Source organism: Jaculus jaculus, chromosome 10 (genome assembly GCF_020740685.1).
Source record: "Jaculus jaculus isolate mJacJac1 chromosome 10, mJacJac1.mat.Y.cur, whole genome shotgun sequence".
NCBI classification, from domain to species: domain Eukaryota; kingdom Metazoa; phylum Chordata; class Mammalia; order Rodentia; family Dipodidae; genus Jaculus; species Jaculus jaculus.
In genome coordinates, this window is record NC_059111.1 from 95,879,421 (window position 1) to 95,894,981 (window position 15,561).

The 15,561-nt window shown below is 44.4% G+C and overlaps 2 protein-coding genes across 2 annotated transcripts in view; one reads left to right on the plus strand and one right to left on the minus strand.

Moving 5' to 3' along the window:
- The first annotated feature begins 2,472 nt into the window (after window positions 1-2,472).
- The window catches only part of Bpgm (bisphosphoglycerate mutase), a 28,484-nt gene continuing 15,395 nt past the window's right edge, over window positions 2,473-15,561 (plus strand). Inside the window, exons 1-2 of the mRNA XM_004661194.2 lie at window positions 2,473-2,585; window positions 13,424-14,084. Of these exons, the coding sequence (XP_004661251.1) occupies window positions 13,484-14,084 (601 nt within the window). The 5' untranslated portion in view covers window positions 2,473-2,585; window positions 13,424-13,483. The remainder of the gene's footprint in view (window positions 2,586-13,423; window positions 14,085-15,561) is intronic.
- On the minus strand, window positions 8,390-8,614 carry LOC123464023 (ubiquitin-fold modifier 1-like). The gene has a single exon (XM_045160396.1). It carries the CDS (start codon window positions 8,612-8,614, stop codon window positions 8,390-8,392), a length of 225 nt encoding a protein of 74 aa, XP_045016331.1.

Consider the following 15,561-nt stretch of genomic DNA (forward strand, 5'->3'; position numbering starts at 1 on the left):
TTAGTCTAATGTCTTTTTTTTATTTTAAACTTTTTTTTTTTTTTTTAAGTTTGAGAGCGACAGACACAGAGAAAGACAGAGGGAGAGAGAGAATGGGTGCGCCAGGGCTTCCAGCCTCTGCAAATGAACTCCAGACGTGTGCGCCCCCTTGTGCATCTGGCTAACGTGGGACCTGGGGAACCGAGCCTCGAACCGGGGTCCTTAGGCTTCACAGGCAAGCGCTTAACCGCTAAGCCATGTCTCCAGCCCAAGTCTAATGTCTTTGAAGTTCATGTTTTCTTAAATGAGTTTGTGATAATTTTTGTGAGTATAACCTCTCTTTAAAAAGTGTCTAAGGGAGACAGGGTCATTGAACAGATCAGAACACAGGGTTTAGGGCAGGCTATTATTAAACAGATAACTATAGAAGAGTCTTGTCATAGGATAATAGTGACTCCTGACATTCTGTTAGCCTCGGAGCATATCTGTATCACAAAGACCATGCTGGTTCCTAACTAAAAATCTTTTTTTTTTTTTTAACAATTATTTATTTGTGAGAGAGAACGAGAAAGGGGGAAGAGAATGGGCACGCAGGGTCTCCAGCCACCGCAAATGAACTGCAGATGTGTGTGCGCCACCTTGTGCATCTGGCTTAAGTGGGTCCTGGGGAAATCAAACCTGGGTCCTTTGGCTTTGCAGGCAAGTGCCTTAACTGCTAAGCCATCTCTCCAGCCCTAAAAATTGCTTTTTAACTCCTTCTTGAGAATCACTAATAAGGCTTCTATTTTGTACCAAAATATGTCAGCTGTTCTTATGAATAATTTTAAAAGGCAGGTGATGTTTGACATATGGCAAGCCAGCATTAAATCAAATGAGTAGGTTCCCTTAAGTTCAGATTAAGCAACCCTACATGTCAAATGCTGGAAGACTGGCACTTAGGAATAACCTGTCTTTATCCTCCACAATAGGGAGGTGCGCACTCTGAGTACAGGCTTTGATATTCCAGTGCAGTGGAAAAGCTTTAATTCCCCCTCATCTGTATGAAGAAAAGGAAAAGGCAAGTGTGTGAGATTCCTGAAAGCCAACTGGAAGTTGCCTCTCAAGCTACTTCTGACTTGAACTGTAGTTAAACCTTGTGCAAATTAAAAATCCAGAGCCCGGTGTGGCGGCACAGGCCTTTAATTCCAGCACTTGGGAGGCAGAGGTGGGAGGACTACTGTGAGTTCGAGGCCACCCTGAGACTACACAGTGAACTCCTGGTCAGCTTGGGCTAGAGTGAAACCGACCTCAAAAAAAGAAAAAAAAATCAACCCTCACTGGATAGGGCCTATCATCTGCTGAGGGCTCCCAGACTTTGCATCGTGTCCTCTTGGAGGCCAGAGGTCTGATGAGAACCTGGGAGAAATTATGCCTTAAAGGAGGATAAGTGAAATATACAACTTGCTACAATTAAAGTCTTTCTGAGAGCGACTCACACCGTGTCACAGAAGTTACAAAAAAAAGGTGCTAAGATTATCTGTCATCTTTTCAAATGTATGTACCATTATTCTGAGAACACGCTAGCTGGCCTCAAACCTCCTGGAGTTGCTATGGAGATGAAACAGGAAAAACTGAGACACCAACCAACAAGGCAAAGAGGCTTCTAGAAATCAAGAAGCGGGGAAGGGGAATTTCCTATGTGGTCAGGCGGACTTGCCGGTCCTCGTGTTCCTCAGACACCCCCAAAGTCTGAAATGCATGCAGGCAGTTCCAGTCAGCTTTGGAAGCCTCCAGGCCTGGCGCCAGGCTTCCAGTGACCAGCCACCGTTTCCATGGGCTTCCCTTTCCAGAAATCGTGCCGGGCCAAGTGCACCAAATCCGCCCTGCCGTCCCCGTCTTCCTTCTAGAAGCTCTTTAGGGCAGTCCGCTCACCGGCTGGCCTTCCGCCTCTAAAAACGGGAGCATTGCCTTAAGCAAGTCCGTAGAGAAGCAGAAAAATAAAGGTTTTGTGCTTCCCATAACAGGGTACTGTGAAGGATTTTTTATTTTTTTTTTGCTTTCATCTCCGTTGGTTAATCGTGGGTGCTGGTGTGCGGGCCGGCTTGATTCCCGGGTGTGAACCCCCAAACCTCCCCCGAGTCACCTCACCCCTTCCAAGATTCCGCCGACATCGCTCCCCGCGGGCAGGTGTTCCCCGTACGACTCTTTCTAGAACCCCAAGCCGTCCGTTGGGCATCTTCCCAGGCTCTGGGTGTTTTTTCTAGTTGTTGTTGTTTTCCAACGCCCGGGCGACGCTCTTCGGTTTATTTCTCGACCTCCACGACAAAGCCCGCCCACTCGTGTCCTTATTGGCCCAGGCGCCCGTTCTTCTCCTTAGTACGCCAATCAAAACTCGCCTTCTTACCCGAGGGGGTTTGGGAAACGGAAAAGGCCTCTGGGGGTGGGGGGGCGCGTCCCGGCCGCGCAAGGCGGGGCGGTGGGTGAGTGACAGCTCGAGCTTCCAATAGGCAGCGCCGTAGGACCTGCCTTTTCTGGCTTCGGGGACTAGAAAAAGAGCGTCGATGCCGCCGGTAGGGATGCATCGTCCTAGGCTGTTGCTGCTGCTGCTGCTGGCGGCTTCATCGCAGGTGAGTGGCTCGCTGTTGATATGTATTTAGAGGGAGAGGGCTTTTTGCTGTGCCCGCGCACCCCACCCCCTCCCCGGTCCCCCAGTCTTTTTAGCGTTCGGTGGGAATAAAGCTGCTCCATCCCCTCCCTCCTCGGCGACCCACCGGGGTTTCGCTCCCGGGGTCTCCCCTCGGGGTCCACCGCACCCCACCCCTCTTGCAGGCCCAGCACAGTCGTGTCCCCTGACCCCGGGTGTCTTGGCGGCAAGGAGAGAGACGTCCAAGCTGAGCTCTTGCCCCCTGCACGGCCCGGGCGCGGGGTGGCATGGCAGAGCGTGCCCACCGGTAACGTTCGTGCCCTGCGAGGAAGCGGGCTCCGCACCGTGTGGGGCGCGATGGCAGTTCCTGACCCTACGAGTCTGAGCTGATGGGGGCGAGGGAGGGCGAGAAACACCTCGAATTTGAAAGGACAAGGAGGTAGGTGGATCCACTGGTCTCCCTGGAGCCAAATCACAGTTTCGGAGAAGCCCCGCGGCGTGACGCCAACTGCAGGTGAGAAGAAACGGTGTGGCTGAAGTCAGATTCATTCATAGGCGGACTTTGAAGGATCAGGGGTTCCTAGCCAACTTAGCTTTCATTCTCCTCCCTTCCAAATTATGGAGGATTTGTAGCCCTGGAATGTTAATTGATTGAATGTGGGTTTGAAAGAAAAAGAAAGAAAGAAAGAAAAAAAAACAGGTGTCACCTTTAACCAATAGTTAATTGAGGATCTCTGTAATATAAACGCGGAACTCAGGCCGGTGTGTCTTTAATTGTAAAACTGTTTGACCTGTGTTCAGGGACTGGCTTCTTACCCATCTTTGTCTTCCTTATAGCACCTCATACATCGTGGGTTTTAGATGTTAGAGGAGTTGTGAGTCGGAAGTGAAGACACTTTGATTTTAGTTCTGAGGTTGTTCCTCTCTGTCTTACCTGTCTAGTTACTCAATTCCTTCACTTAGAGACAAGGTCTCTAGCCCAGACTGATCTTGAACTTGCTGTGTAGCCCCCATGACCTGAACTTCTGATCTTAACTGCCTCCACTTGCTCGCATGCTGGGATTATAAGCAGGCATCACTACACACAGTTTTAGTTTTGTTTGTGTGATTTTTAAGCAAATCATCTCAGCAGTCTTCTTTTTTCTCCTCTTTCGAAAAGGAGAAGCGGCTATTTCTGAGACCCATGTCCTTGTTAAGTTCTGTTGAAAAGTTACACTGATCGACTATTTCTAAGTCTACGGGTAAAATCTCATTGCTCTAAATTCTGTATCAAAGAAAAGTTTCCAGTTTCAAGAGCATGCTCTTTTGTGCCCATGCTTAAGCTGAATCGAACCAAGCTGATCACTGTGGAAAATTTGGAGAGCACAGAAGTTTAATGTAGCAGAAAATGTCATCCTTAATCTCATCTTACCACTGCAACCATGTTGGTGTTTGGGTAGATCTTTTAGTCTCCTGTCCTCCCTACCTTCTACAGTTGGTTATAACTGAGAGGGTGTTTCACTTAAAATAATGGTTGATAACTCGAAATAATCCATAAAGTCATCTTTGTGTGTCCGGTGCCTGGAGAACAGGTTGCATGAAATTTGAACTGAATGGTTCCTTGAATATCCTTGGAATGATTGAGGAGATGTTTACATGAGAAAGCAGGACCAAAAAGAAAAAAAAAAAGAGAGAGAGAGAGAGTAATAACAGCTGGCATGGTGGCACACACTTGTAATCCCAGCACTCGTGAGGTTGAGACCAAAGGACTGATACAAATTTGATGAGCCCATCCTGAAGAAGAAGAAGTATAAATAACCAAACCTTTTTTTTGCAACAGATATGATAAGTACTCCTTAGGCTGTAAATTAAGTGTTGACCATGTTAACACATTTGAGTTGTAGAATATTAAATAGAATTGGTGTGCTTCTTTCTAGGACTATATTTTATTATCCCATCACCCTCTTTCACCCATATTTGACTGTCCTTTCCCTTGTACTAGCCTATTTAAACATCTCCTCTGTAACCCCTCCCCTCATTTACTTTATTCTCAGATGTTGTTCTGGTTCATATCCTCAGACCTGTATGGTCACTTTGATGGGCCTGAGATCTATGTCAGTCTTGATGTGCTCCACTCTATGTCTTACTTTTTGGTGCTTTACTGTAATTTACTATTTCTAACAGTCCTTTGAGAATAATACTTTTGTTCTCCTCATGTTCCCAGACATGGAACCTGACACCCAAAGTGTCTAATATATTCATGATCAGACTGGCCTTAAGCAGCGGAGCTGGGTTCCTGCCCAAATGTTCTTTTTTTTTTTTTTTTTTTTTTTTTTTACTTTGACCCTTGTGGAATTGGTGGACACAGTCTGTATTAACAAAGATACCACCCCAGGGAAGTAGTCAGAGATAGAAAGGATCTTGAGTAGGTGTTGTGCACAGAGGTGATGCCAAGAACCAGCATTAAGGCCCAGGCAGTTCACATCATTACTACACATGTGTGATTAGGGACTTACTTGCTATGGTTTGTGGTTCTTGTAATAGACAATAAGTAGGGGGTGTTAGCAGATGGCAGGTTAGAGATTGAAGAGAGGATTGTAGGTCTGAAAAAGACCTGTGAATGATAGCATCTCCTGATAAAGAGATGCTCTGCAAATGGAGAAGTTATCAGAAAGCTTTAAGGAAAGTGATAGACTGGTGGAAGACTTAAGAACCTCTGAGGTTCTTTCACGTTTCAGCATTTAATATTGAACTTTTTTAGGGGGGTAGGGAGAAGGTGCATTTTAAGACACTTGGCGCTCTAAGGAAGTAAGTACCAGATTTCATTGCCCTTGAGAACTGTTCCCCTGTCCTCAAATACAGCTAGCTCACCTTCTGTAAAGTTAGATTCCTCGGGCTACAGGGCTTAAAAGTTGCTCAAAGCTTTACAGTGAGGATTTGCACTGAGGAAAGCATCTTTGTGGGGTGGAATCAAATATCCAATACTTAAGAGGAAGCTTTGGATCAAAGTGATTCTGGTCCCATGTCCACAATTTTATGTCCCTTGACGTTCTATTATTGCTCAGATTTCTTGCTCTTTGGGAATGGAAGAAAGACTAAGTTTTAGGCTTGACTTTACCCTGCACTTTGCTCACGTTTTCATGAGTGGTGATAGTGAAGTCTTAGACCTCAATTTCCAAACACTTGAAGAAGGAAGGAAATAAAGACCTAGGGATGTTACTTTGGAAACGGAATGGGGGAGTATGTAAAATTGTGTGACTGATAAAGGACAGGACTAGGAGGCCGTGAAATTCAGAAGTAGCTTCAGTAAATACAAGGCCTTACATGTGCACCATTCCCCTGTCAGCCCTCTCTGTTCCCACCATGCCAAATGAACTCTGAGCTTCTTGAACTATGGCTTTAATTTCATAGTGGCACTTATGAAAAGAATATTTTGCTTTATAATCTAGGTGGAGTTTCTGTATGTGATACAGTGAAAGGTCTTTTGAGATTTGTAAGTAGCAGGCAACGTATGTCCTTTCAATCACCTGTGTGGTTCTTTATTGCCAAGGCAATGGCATAGAACCTGCTTCTTAGCAAGAATGTATTCACTTGCAGTATGAAGCCCCATGATATAACTTAGGAGGCCGTCTCAAAGAAGTCAAATGTGTCTAAATGACAGGCTATATTTTGACTGAGGTTAACAAGATGCATCACTTTTCCGATGGCTCTATCTTGAACCTATTCCTAAATATTCAATTAAGCAAGTCAGCTCCTCAGACTAATTTAGATATGCTCAGGGTTGTCTTCCATAGGGAGTAAAAATAATTATGAATGAGATTCCATTGTGTAAAGTACTTTGTAGTTATGGCCAAGAATAAAAACTGGTGATTTAATAACATTGGGACTGTCCTCTGATGTGATGCTTAGCTAAGGTTAGAAAAGGTAGAGGGAAAAAACAGTAATGCTGAAGCAATCAGTAGATCTGAATATGGGATCTAGGGATCTGGGCAGGGTTCTGCACTGCCTATTTTTGTACAGCTCTCAAGCTGTGAATTTTTTTTTTTTACATTTAATAATTTTCACATTTAATAATAAAACATCTGTTGCTTAATACATGTTTTTAACATTACAATTTAATTTTCAAAACCGAACAAGTAAGTATTAAATATATCACTTTATAGCAAAGGACACTTAAGTAGATTACAAAAAGAGCAGGCAGACTTGTGATATAAGAGGAGAAAGAAGACAATTACAATTAAGCCCAGAACTTAAAAGACAGTATTCAGACGCTTCTGTTTAACTGAGGCTTAAGTTTATAAAGAGCCAGGTCACTAAGTACTAGATTTTTATAAAAATAGAATTATCTGTATCAGCTGGTCCCCCTGCTTTGATAATTTGTGATCGATATCTAGTAATTTCCTAAACCATTAATTTAGCTTTCAAATGCTGTGTGTGTTACATTTTCTTATAAATAAACTGAGGCCCTGTAACACTCAAACATGTCAAGGTAAAACTTGGTCCTAGAGCTTTGTCCATGAATGTAGTGAGTATTTAGTGAGAACCTGCCTTCCCCTTGCCTCCGGAGCGCATTACTGAAAAGGCAGCTGCTCAAGCCCCGGCTGTGAGTCCTGAGCCTTTAATTCATCCTTCAAGACAGCAGAGATCAAGGTTTTTTCTGTACGGACGAATCTTTCTTTGGACCTTCGTCAAGGGTACTTCTGAAGTGTTCACACTCATATAACATAGCTTCCTCTCTGTCATCTGGTACTTAATCTATGCCCTGTATTTTGTCTTCCCTCTTGGTGTCCTACAACCGATTCTTTTGGGTTTGCCCAGCCTGTGGACTTTTCCTGCAGCTCAGTGCTGTTCCTTGTCACTGCTGTCCTTTGCTTTCTTGTCCTAGTCGGGCCATCTGGGTTTTCCCATCTTCCCTCCCCTGGCTCCCTATCCACAGGATGACGAGTAGGGACGCTGCCTTAAAGGCCGGGTCCTCAGTGCGTTCTGCTCTTCAGCACGTCCAGTCAGGGCTGCTTTGCTCAAAGCCACGCGTACACTTCAGGTCTCCTCTGCAACAACGTTCTTTCTGAACGCTGTTCAAAAATATCCACAAGAAATGGTTTCTTGAGGATTTCTGCCATGTAAGTTGGTATTAAAAGAATACATAACTCAACAAAAGATGTTTCTACTTCTGTCAATTCAATTAGAAATACTGAATTTTGCAAGATCACAGTTAAACTATTTATAGATACAGTGGATAGATCTAAAAATTCACCTTTTGGCTTCATGATGAGAAATTAAAATTTATAGGATATATTAAGGTCAAAACTTAAAAAAAAAACCCTAAACAATAAAAAACTAAGATTTTTCACTGAAATGTCTATTAACGTCATCAGATTATGTAGTAATCAAAGTACAAGTTTGCAAGTAAGATAATATCAAGTCAGTTGTCATCCATGACCCATAATCCTTTTATATTTTAACTTAAATACGACAGTGAACTTTAACTTTCCAAATGTTCTGGCTAAGAATTATTAGTCAAGTCAGATAATCGATTTGCCACAAGTGAACTCACTTGTGATGAGGTAGCAGTCATCAATTGTACCACCTTCTCTGGAGGTTGTGCCTTCCGTTCATGAGGCTTCCCACTTCATATGAAAAGTATGAACAACGAGGGACAGAAGAGCCACTGTTCATTGTTTCTTTGATTCTTGTTATTTTCATAGTATCTTAAACACCTGATTTCAATTTTACAGCAACAACAAACATCAATATTTATTCTGGTCGGTAACTGTGCTCCAAGTTGCCAACATGATCTGTAGGAATAATTCATAGCTCTGAACCGTGCTTTAGGAAAACTTTTCCAGCAGTCTGAGCAGGATTTATTCCTATTCCATCACTGGTAATAATTGCACTTGTCGCTGCAGGAACTTTAAATTCTTCTGCTGCAAACATTAAGACTGCTGTAAAAGGTGTACTTTCAGGAACACTGAGTACTTTGTAGGGCGTCCGTGGGTCCGACGTGAGTGTGATCTTAAAGGACGCCTTCGACATGGTGGAGCCGCACCAGCGCCCCGCAGCCCTGTGAAATTTTTTTTTTACACATAAACTTTCTGACATTTATACAATAATATCAGTATTTCATGCATATGTAAATAATGTGAAATTTTGGTTCCAGTACCACCAAAATTTTGTTGGAACACGAGCACATTTATTTACTGAGGCATTATATATTGCTTTTTGGCTATCATGGCAAAATTACACAATTGTTCATTCTTCTGACAGAGATCATATAGCCCACAAAGTCAAAAAAAAAACAAAAACCTTACTATTCGTTTTTTTACAGAAAACATTGTAGGTAAATTATAATGCTTTTCTCATTCCTCTCCCTCATCCTTTTTTTGTTTGTTTTGTTTTGTTTTTCCTCATCCCTTTTAAACAGATATTTTCCTGGTCCAGTTCCTCACTATGTTACCAGAATTACTGCAAAATCTCACCGCTAACATTCACACCTCTCTGTAAATGCTGCCTGATCCACCCAAATGCATACTATTAAGCCTTTAATTAGGTCTCAATATTTCTAGATGAGATTGTGCTCTTTGGCATACAGTCCTCCTCAGGTCACTGTTTACCTTTATCTTTCCAAACTAGTCTCCTTCTACTTCCTGATTATACCTTATACTCAGGCTGACCATCTAATTTTCCAAATGGGACACTTAAGTGTTGAAAGGGTCCCAGTAGTAATTATGTTGGGGAAGGAAACATGAGCAGAACAATGCTGTATTAGGTAAATCAAGATGTCTACTTGCCCTGCTTATACCTCTATCCAGTTTGAAAGAATTACGTTCTAAATAAGCAATTTTTCCTGATTGGCACCTCAGGCTAATTCTTTTTCTTTTCCTATAAATCTAAATCGTGAATATCTTCCCAAATCCAGTTTAAGTCATGTTAGTGAAGAGAGAAAAGATCTCTCCCTTCCTTTCTCCTTTATGAATGAAGGACTTCTGATGGCATGAATGGCATTCACCTTTATGGACACACATGTCCCCTTCCTTGCTGGCTTCTTGAAGGCACTGTCTATGCCCAGTGGGATTTTCAACACGTTTGAAGAATGAATGAATTGACTGGACCTAGGCGGCTGATGAATGTTTAGGGCTTTCAATTAATGGATTGTTCATTTCAATGTAATTAAAGTAGTGAAAAAACTTGGGCTATTTAAGAGCCTTGGTTGGTAGTGTGGTAAAAGCAGAATGGTCAAGGCATTCATTGGCTTTGAGGACCAGCTACCCAAGATCAAATTCCAGCCCTGCCTCTTGAATGTATTACCATGGGGTAATTAATTTCTTCTAAGTTGCTGCATCTGTATAATGTGGGTAATCATGGAATTTACTCCATAGGATAGCAATCAAGGTTTTCCACATTGCCAGGCACATAACATAGAGTCTGACCATCATTGTACTATGTCCTAGGTGGGTAAGGAAGTGTGGACCCCCAGGACCAGGGTGCACTGTGTCCTAGGTGAGTAAGCAAGTGTGGAGCCCAGGACCAGAGTACACTGTGTCCTAGGTGGGTAAGGAAGTGTGGAGCCCCAGGACCAGGGTGCACTGTGTCTTATGTGGGTAAGAAAGTGTGGAGCCCCAAGACCAGGGTGCACTGTGTCCTAGGTGGGTAAGGAAGTGTGGAGCCCCAGGACCAGGGTGCACTGTGTCTTATGTGGGTAAGAAAGTGTGGAGCCCCAGGACCAGGGTGCACTATGTCCTAGGTGGGTAAGGAAGTGTGGAGCCCCAGGACCAGGGTGTACAAGTAAAAGAGCTGGAAGAAGTACAGCACCAAGGTCTTAGAGGCCTTTGATAGAAGCAGTCCACTTCAGAGGGATTAGAGAGTAGGGGTCTCGGTTTTGTAAGAACTGGCTGATCATTGAGAAATCCTCTCCATGGAGTAAACAAGGCACACAAGCAAGTAGTGTGTGGGAGGAAAGGAAGATGAAGATGAGATAGAGTTGTATAAAGAGTACTTTTGTTTAGTAAACTTTTTCTCTAAAACCAGACCATGGTTTTATAAAGAAGAAACTGGGGAATGATAATCCAGTAACCTGTGCGGCCCTTTTTTGATATAAAGTAAGTTACCGATTAAAATTAGTGCCCAAGTTAGGTGTCAGTGACTCCTGTTGAGGGCTAAAAGAGCAATCCTAAGACCCAACTTGGGAGTTGAGCCTTTGCCAAAAACCACACACACACACACACACACACACACACACACACACACACACACACACAAAGTTTGGCGTTTGAAAAAGAATGGTTTTTAATTTAGGGGTGAGGGGAATGCATTTTTAGTAAGATGCTGTGTAAGTTGGGGTGAATACTGCTCAACCTGGCTTGTGCCTGAGGTTCATCTCAGGCAGTGATGAGCCGAGCTTCCCTTACACTCCCTTGCTTTAGATGACTAGGTCTGGAGGGACAGGTTATGACTGGAAATGCTCCTGGGAAGCCCAGTGAGCTTAGATTCCAGAACAAAGCCCAAGTCCCCCAGTGGTGGGGAAAAGAGAGCATGGGTTACAGGAAAGTTCCATCTACGTCACAAGAGTTGCCTTTGTCAGACAGGCACGTACATTCCTTGCAGTTCATGGCTAGCCTCACCACTGGCCATATTCCATGGCCCCCTTCCACACACGCCTGCATACCACTGTAGGTATTTGGGTTTGCAGACTCCACTTGCGCTTTTAGTCAGACTGGTGAGTGAGAGCATGTTTGTTGGTAGACATTTGGTAGACTCACTCCAGCAGATGCTGAGTGAGAAAGGTTGCTAGCTTTAAGCCTCAACTACTCTGCTGCGCACATTCAGCGTTAGTTGAACTGAAGTCAGTTGCTAAGTACCAGGGAGGAGAGTAGGAAGTTTGGGATCTGAGCTAGACATGTTAGTTTGGTACCTTATTCTGTGTTTTCCTCCTGTCTGTCAAAGCAAAAGATGTGTGTTTGCTACATTTTTCATACCTGATTAATCTCATGGTTATTGTGCTTGTGGTCACAAGCAGTCACCTGGCAGAGTGCTGCCCCGATGACTCATTCTCATCTCCCTCCTGTCACCCTGAGGCTTCTCCAGGCCGATGCTCTCTTCCTGAAAGTTCCCAGCCGCGTGGGATGCCTGAGCCCCGGGCCCTGCCTGGTTCTTCTGGTCTCCTGGCACTTTGCTGCTCCACACATGCCAAAACTTCAACCCTCCTGCTTGATGAGCAAGGAAATTTTAATCCTGTTGTCTCCTTTCAGCTCCTTGCAAACCACTTTTCTTTCTTTATTCCTGAGTCCTTGTTTTATTGATGAGTTCCCCTTCTGAATCTCTAGGAATCACTCCAGAAGGGTAGAAACCGGACACAGATTCCAGTGAAATTTGCCACTGATAGTTATATAATTGTGGGTGAATCACAGCTCAAGCGACACAGAAAATCTTCAGTTACTGGAAGTTGCCAAGAATGGCAGAGGGCAGGCCTTGATGCTCATATAATCTTGTCTCACCAGTGTGGAAAAACGCCTGGGTGGAGGAGGGCAGCTCCAGCGTGTCACCTGAGCAGCGTCAGTGGCCTTGGTGACCCACTGTCGTCTGTGGCAAGGGGAGTAAAGGAAGTTAGGTCTTCAGGTTCTCTTTGGGGCGGAGTGGGCGCACTGAGCGGGCAGCAGCTTCCTTGTAAGGTGGTTCATCATCGCTGTAGGGCTGCCTGGCCCGCTGCTGAGGGCCTTCGCCTGCCAGGTGGTGGCCGCTGTGGATAGTTTCTGCAGGGCTGGGCATGAAGCGCCGGACCTCCTTATCAGTTTGGTTCCTCCGACTCCCCCAGAGTGCTTCTGCTAATCTGTCTCTGCAGGCGGTGTCCCTTAGCTGCTTACGTTTGATAGCTTGTTTTGCATCCGGATTTATTCCTGCCAGTAGCTGTGTCTTGAGACAGGTGAAAAGTTATTTAGGTGAGTACTACACTGGCTGCTGTTAATGTCTCTTTCAGTCACCTTTGAGTGGTGCAGAGTGCCTCCTGTACGTTGGATTTGTGTACATTGGATTTGCGTATGTGTGGTTGATTTCCATAATAATGTAAGATTAGGAAAGCATGAAAGACAAAGTGCTGAGCTGGAGAGATGGCTTGCTCAGTGGTTAAGTGCATTTCTTGGGTAAGCATGAGGGCCTGAGGGGCGTCCTGAGATCACCCAAGTTCATATCTCCGGAGCCCACCAAATAGCTAAGCGTGGCCATGCATGTCTGTAACCCCAGTCCTGTGGGAAGTGGGGCCTGGAGAATCCCTGGGGATCACAAATGACAAACAAAAAAAACAGTAAGAGACTGTGTTGCAAGGAAATACAGGCAGGTGAGTGGTGATGCTCTACCCATGGTGCCACAGGTGAGCACACAGGGTGGCTCATCAGCACGCACGTGTGTACACACCACACCCCACACACACCACACCACATAGTATTATTTCTAAAAAGACAAAATGAGAAGGATGCCTTTGGTGTAGAGCCAGCTACTCGGAGATGGGACTTGTCAGCCACTAGTCTTCCTTGACATTTATAACTCATTCTGTTACATCCTGCCTGTAGTGGGCACAAACTGTCTTTATGTTGGGCAGAAACACAGCATGCCATCACAATGAGGTATTCTGTTTTCTTACGTCATGCAGTTAACACGTTATCCATCTATCAGAAAATGTAAGTCAACTAGCTTGTCTGTAATTATCCGGAGACTATGTCTATAGATGTCTGACATCAAAACAGCTCCAAGAAATTTCATTTTGCTTTAGAAATGGCTGTTACAAAACTGCCCTTCATTACTAGTAATCATCTACATACAGAATATAATTTGTACTTTTTCTTCTCCTCCTAGGTATCTTGCTGTTCTTGAAATTATCCCCTTTGGAAACACCAGGGACGTCCAGCCTCCAGTATGTCCAAGTACAAACTTATCATATTAAGACATGGAGAGGGTGCTTGGAATAAAGAGAACCGATTTTGCAGCTGGGTGGATCAGAAACTCAACAGTGACGGCTTGGAGGAAGCTCGGAACTGTGGCAGACAGCTCAAAGCCTTAAATTTTGAGTTCGATCTTGTCTTCACCTCTGTCCTTAACCGGTCCATTCACACAGCCTGGCTGATCCTGGAAGAGCTGGGGCAGGAGTGGGTGCCTCTGGAAAGCTCCTGGCGTCTGAATGAGCGTCACTATGGAGCCTTGATTGGCCTCAACCGGGAGAAAATGGCTTTGAATCACGGTGAAGAGCAAGTGAAAGTCTGGAGAAGGAGCTACAACGTGACCCCGCCTCCCATTGACGAGTCTCATCCCTACTACCATGAAATCTACAATGACCGCAGGTATAAAGTGTGTGACGTGGCCTTGGATCAGCTGCCCCGCTCAGAAAGCTTAAAGGAAGTTCTGGAAAGACTCCTTCCCTATTGGAATGAAAGGATTGCTCCTGAAGTGCTAAAGGGGAAAACCGTTCTGATATCTGCCCATGGGAATAGCAGCAGAGCTCTCCTGAAACATCTGGAAGGTACCCGCTTTAAGCACTGCTTGTCAGAGGTTGCTAAGTGTACTAGTGGGGTCTGAATATAGAGGTGAAGCTAGCCATGTGCCGTGTACATGAGCCCCCTCTCTGTGTTAGCTCATGCTTACGAGACCCCGCCCTGCACCCTGTGGCACGCACATTTAAGCAGTAATTTGTTCTAGAAATCTGACTTCTGCACCTCGGATGTTTGCTGTGTCTGAAGGTTGTCAGGCTGTGCCTCAGTCACTCAGAGAGCTGAGGTGGGCACAGGTTGAAGGTCCCACACTCAAGTTTCTGAGTCAGTAGCGCTGAGGTATGACCCAAGAATTTGCATTTCTTTCATGTGATCCAGGCTTTGTTTGGGGTTCTGTGACCTAAAGGGCGATAATGGCTTTTGGCTTTTGTAGTAACCAAAAAAAGGCTAAGAAAGGAAGAAATTGTACAAACGGTGTTGAAAGCACATTTACTTGAGCTTTCAGAATTAAGTAAATCTAAACTTCTGTGTTGCCCACTCGCCCACTTCCTCCCAAGTTTGAAGAGTTACCGCCTTGTTTTCAGACCTTGGTTTCCTAAACTGTCCTCTTGTTCCAGTCCTTTTTTTTTCCAAAACAGGCTTAGTCACCGCTTGCAAGAAAGTTAGCCAGGAGGAAAATAAGACAGTGGTTGGCTTCTTGGCATATCTTGACTGAAAGGCATACCTTGAGGGTAATCGGGGGTGTTGCCTTAACTGTACCTTAGTTATTTGATGCTGGACTCTAAAGCATGGGCCCTTGAGGACTCTGGGCCAGCACATTGCCTGGCACACCTCCTGGGGACCCCTCACCCCGCATCCTTTCTTCCCTGGTCCCAGCTGTTGGGCTCGTTTTCCTTCACTGTGAGCAGTTCGCTCACCAGTATTAGAATGTGTTTGTGCATCATGCGTTTTCATGCCGCTTGATCTTTCAATGAAGACTGAAGAAGATGAAACTGTCTACGTGGAAATAAGTTATTGGGAACATAAGGAAATTATCTTTATGGGGTCCTAATATAAACTTTAAAAAATATTTTTCATTTATTTATTTGAGAGAGAGAGAGACACACACACAGAGACAAAGAGGCAGACGGGGAGGGAGAAAATGAGCACCTTAGGACCTCCAGCTACCACACAAACTCCAGACACATGAGCCACTTTGTGCTTCTGGTTTATGTGGGTCCTGGGGAATCAAACCTGGGTCCTTTGGCTTTGCAGGCAAGTGCTTTAACCACTAAGCAATCTCTAGCCCTTAATGTAAACTTCTTATCATGTGTTTTTTTTCTCTAATTTTTATAACATGATCATGAGCTCAATTATTACTTGAAAACATGATGTTTAGCAATCACTCCTACACTTAAAGTCTATAGGCTTTATGCCTAGATCCTTTGTGTTTGTGTGTCTCTCTCTTATTAAGGATTCTATTCTTCAGCCCCGAAAAATCAAAACTTGACTGCATGATAGTCAGCCTTA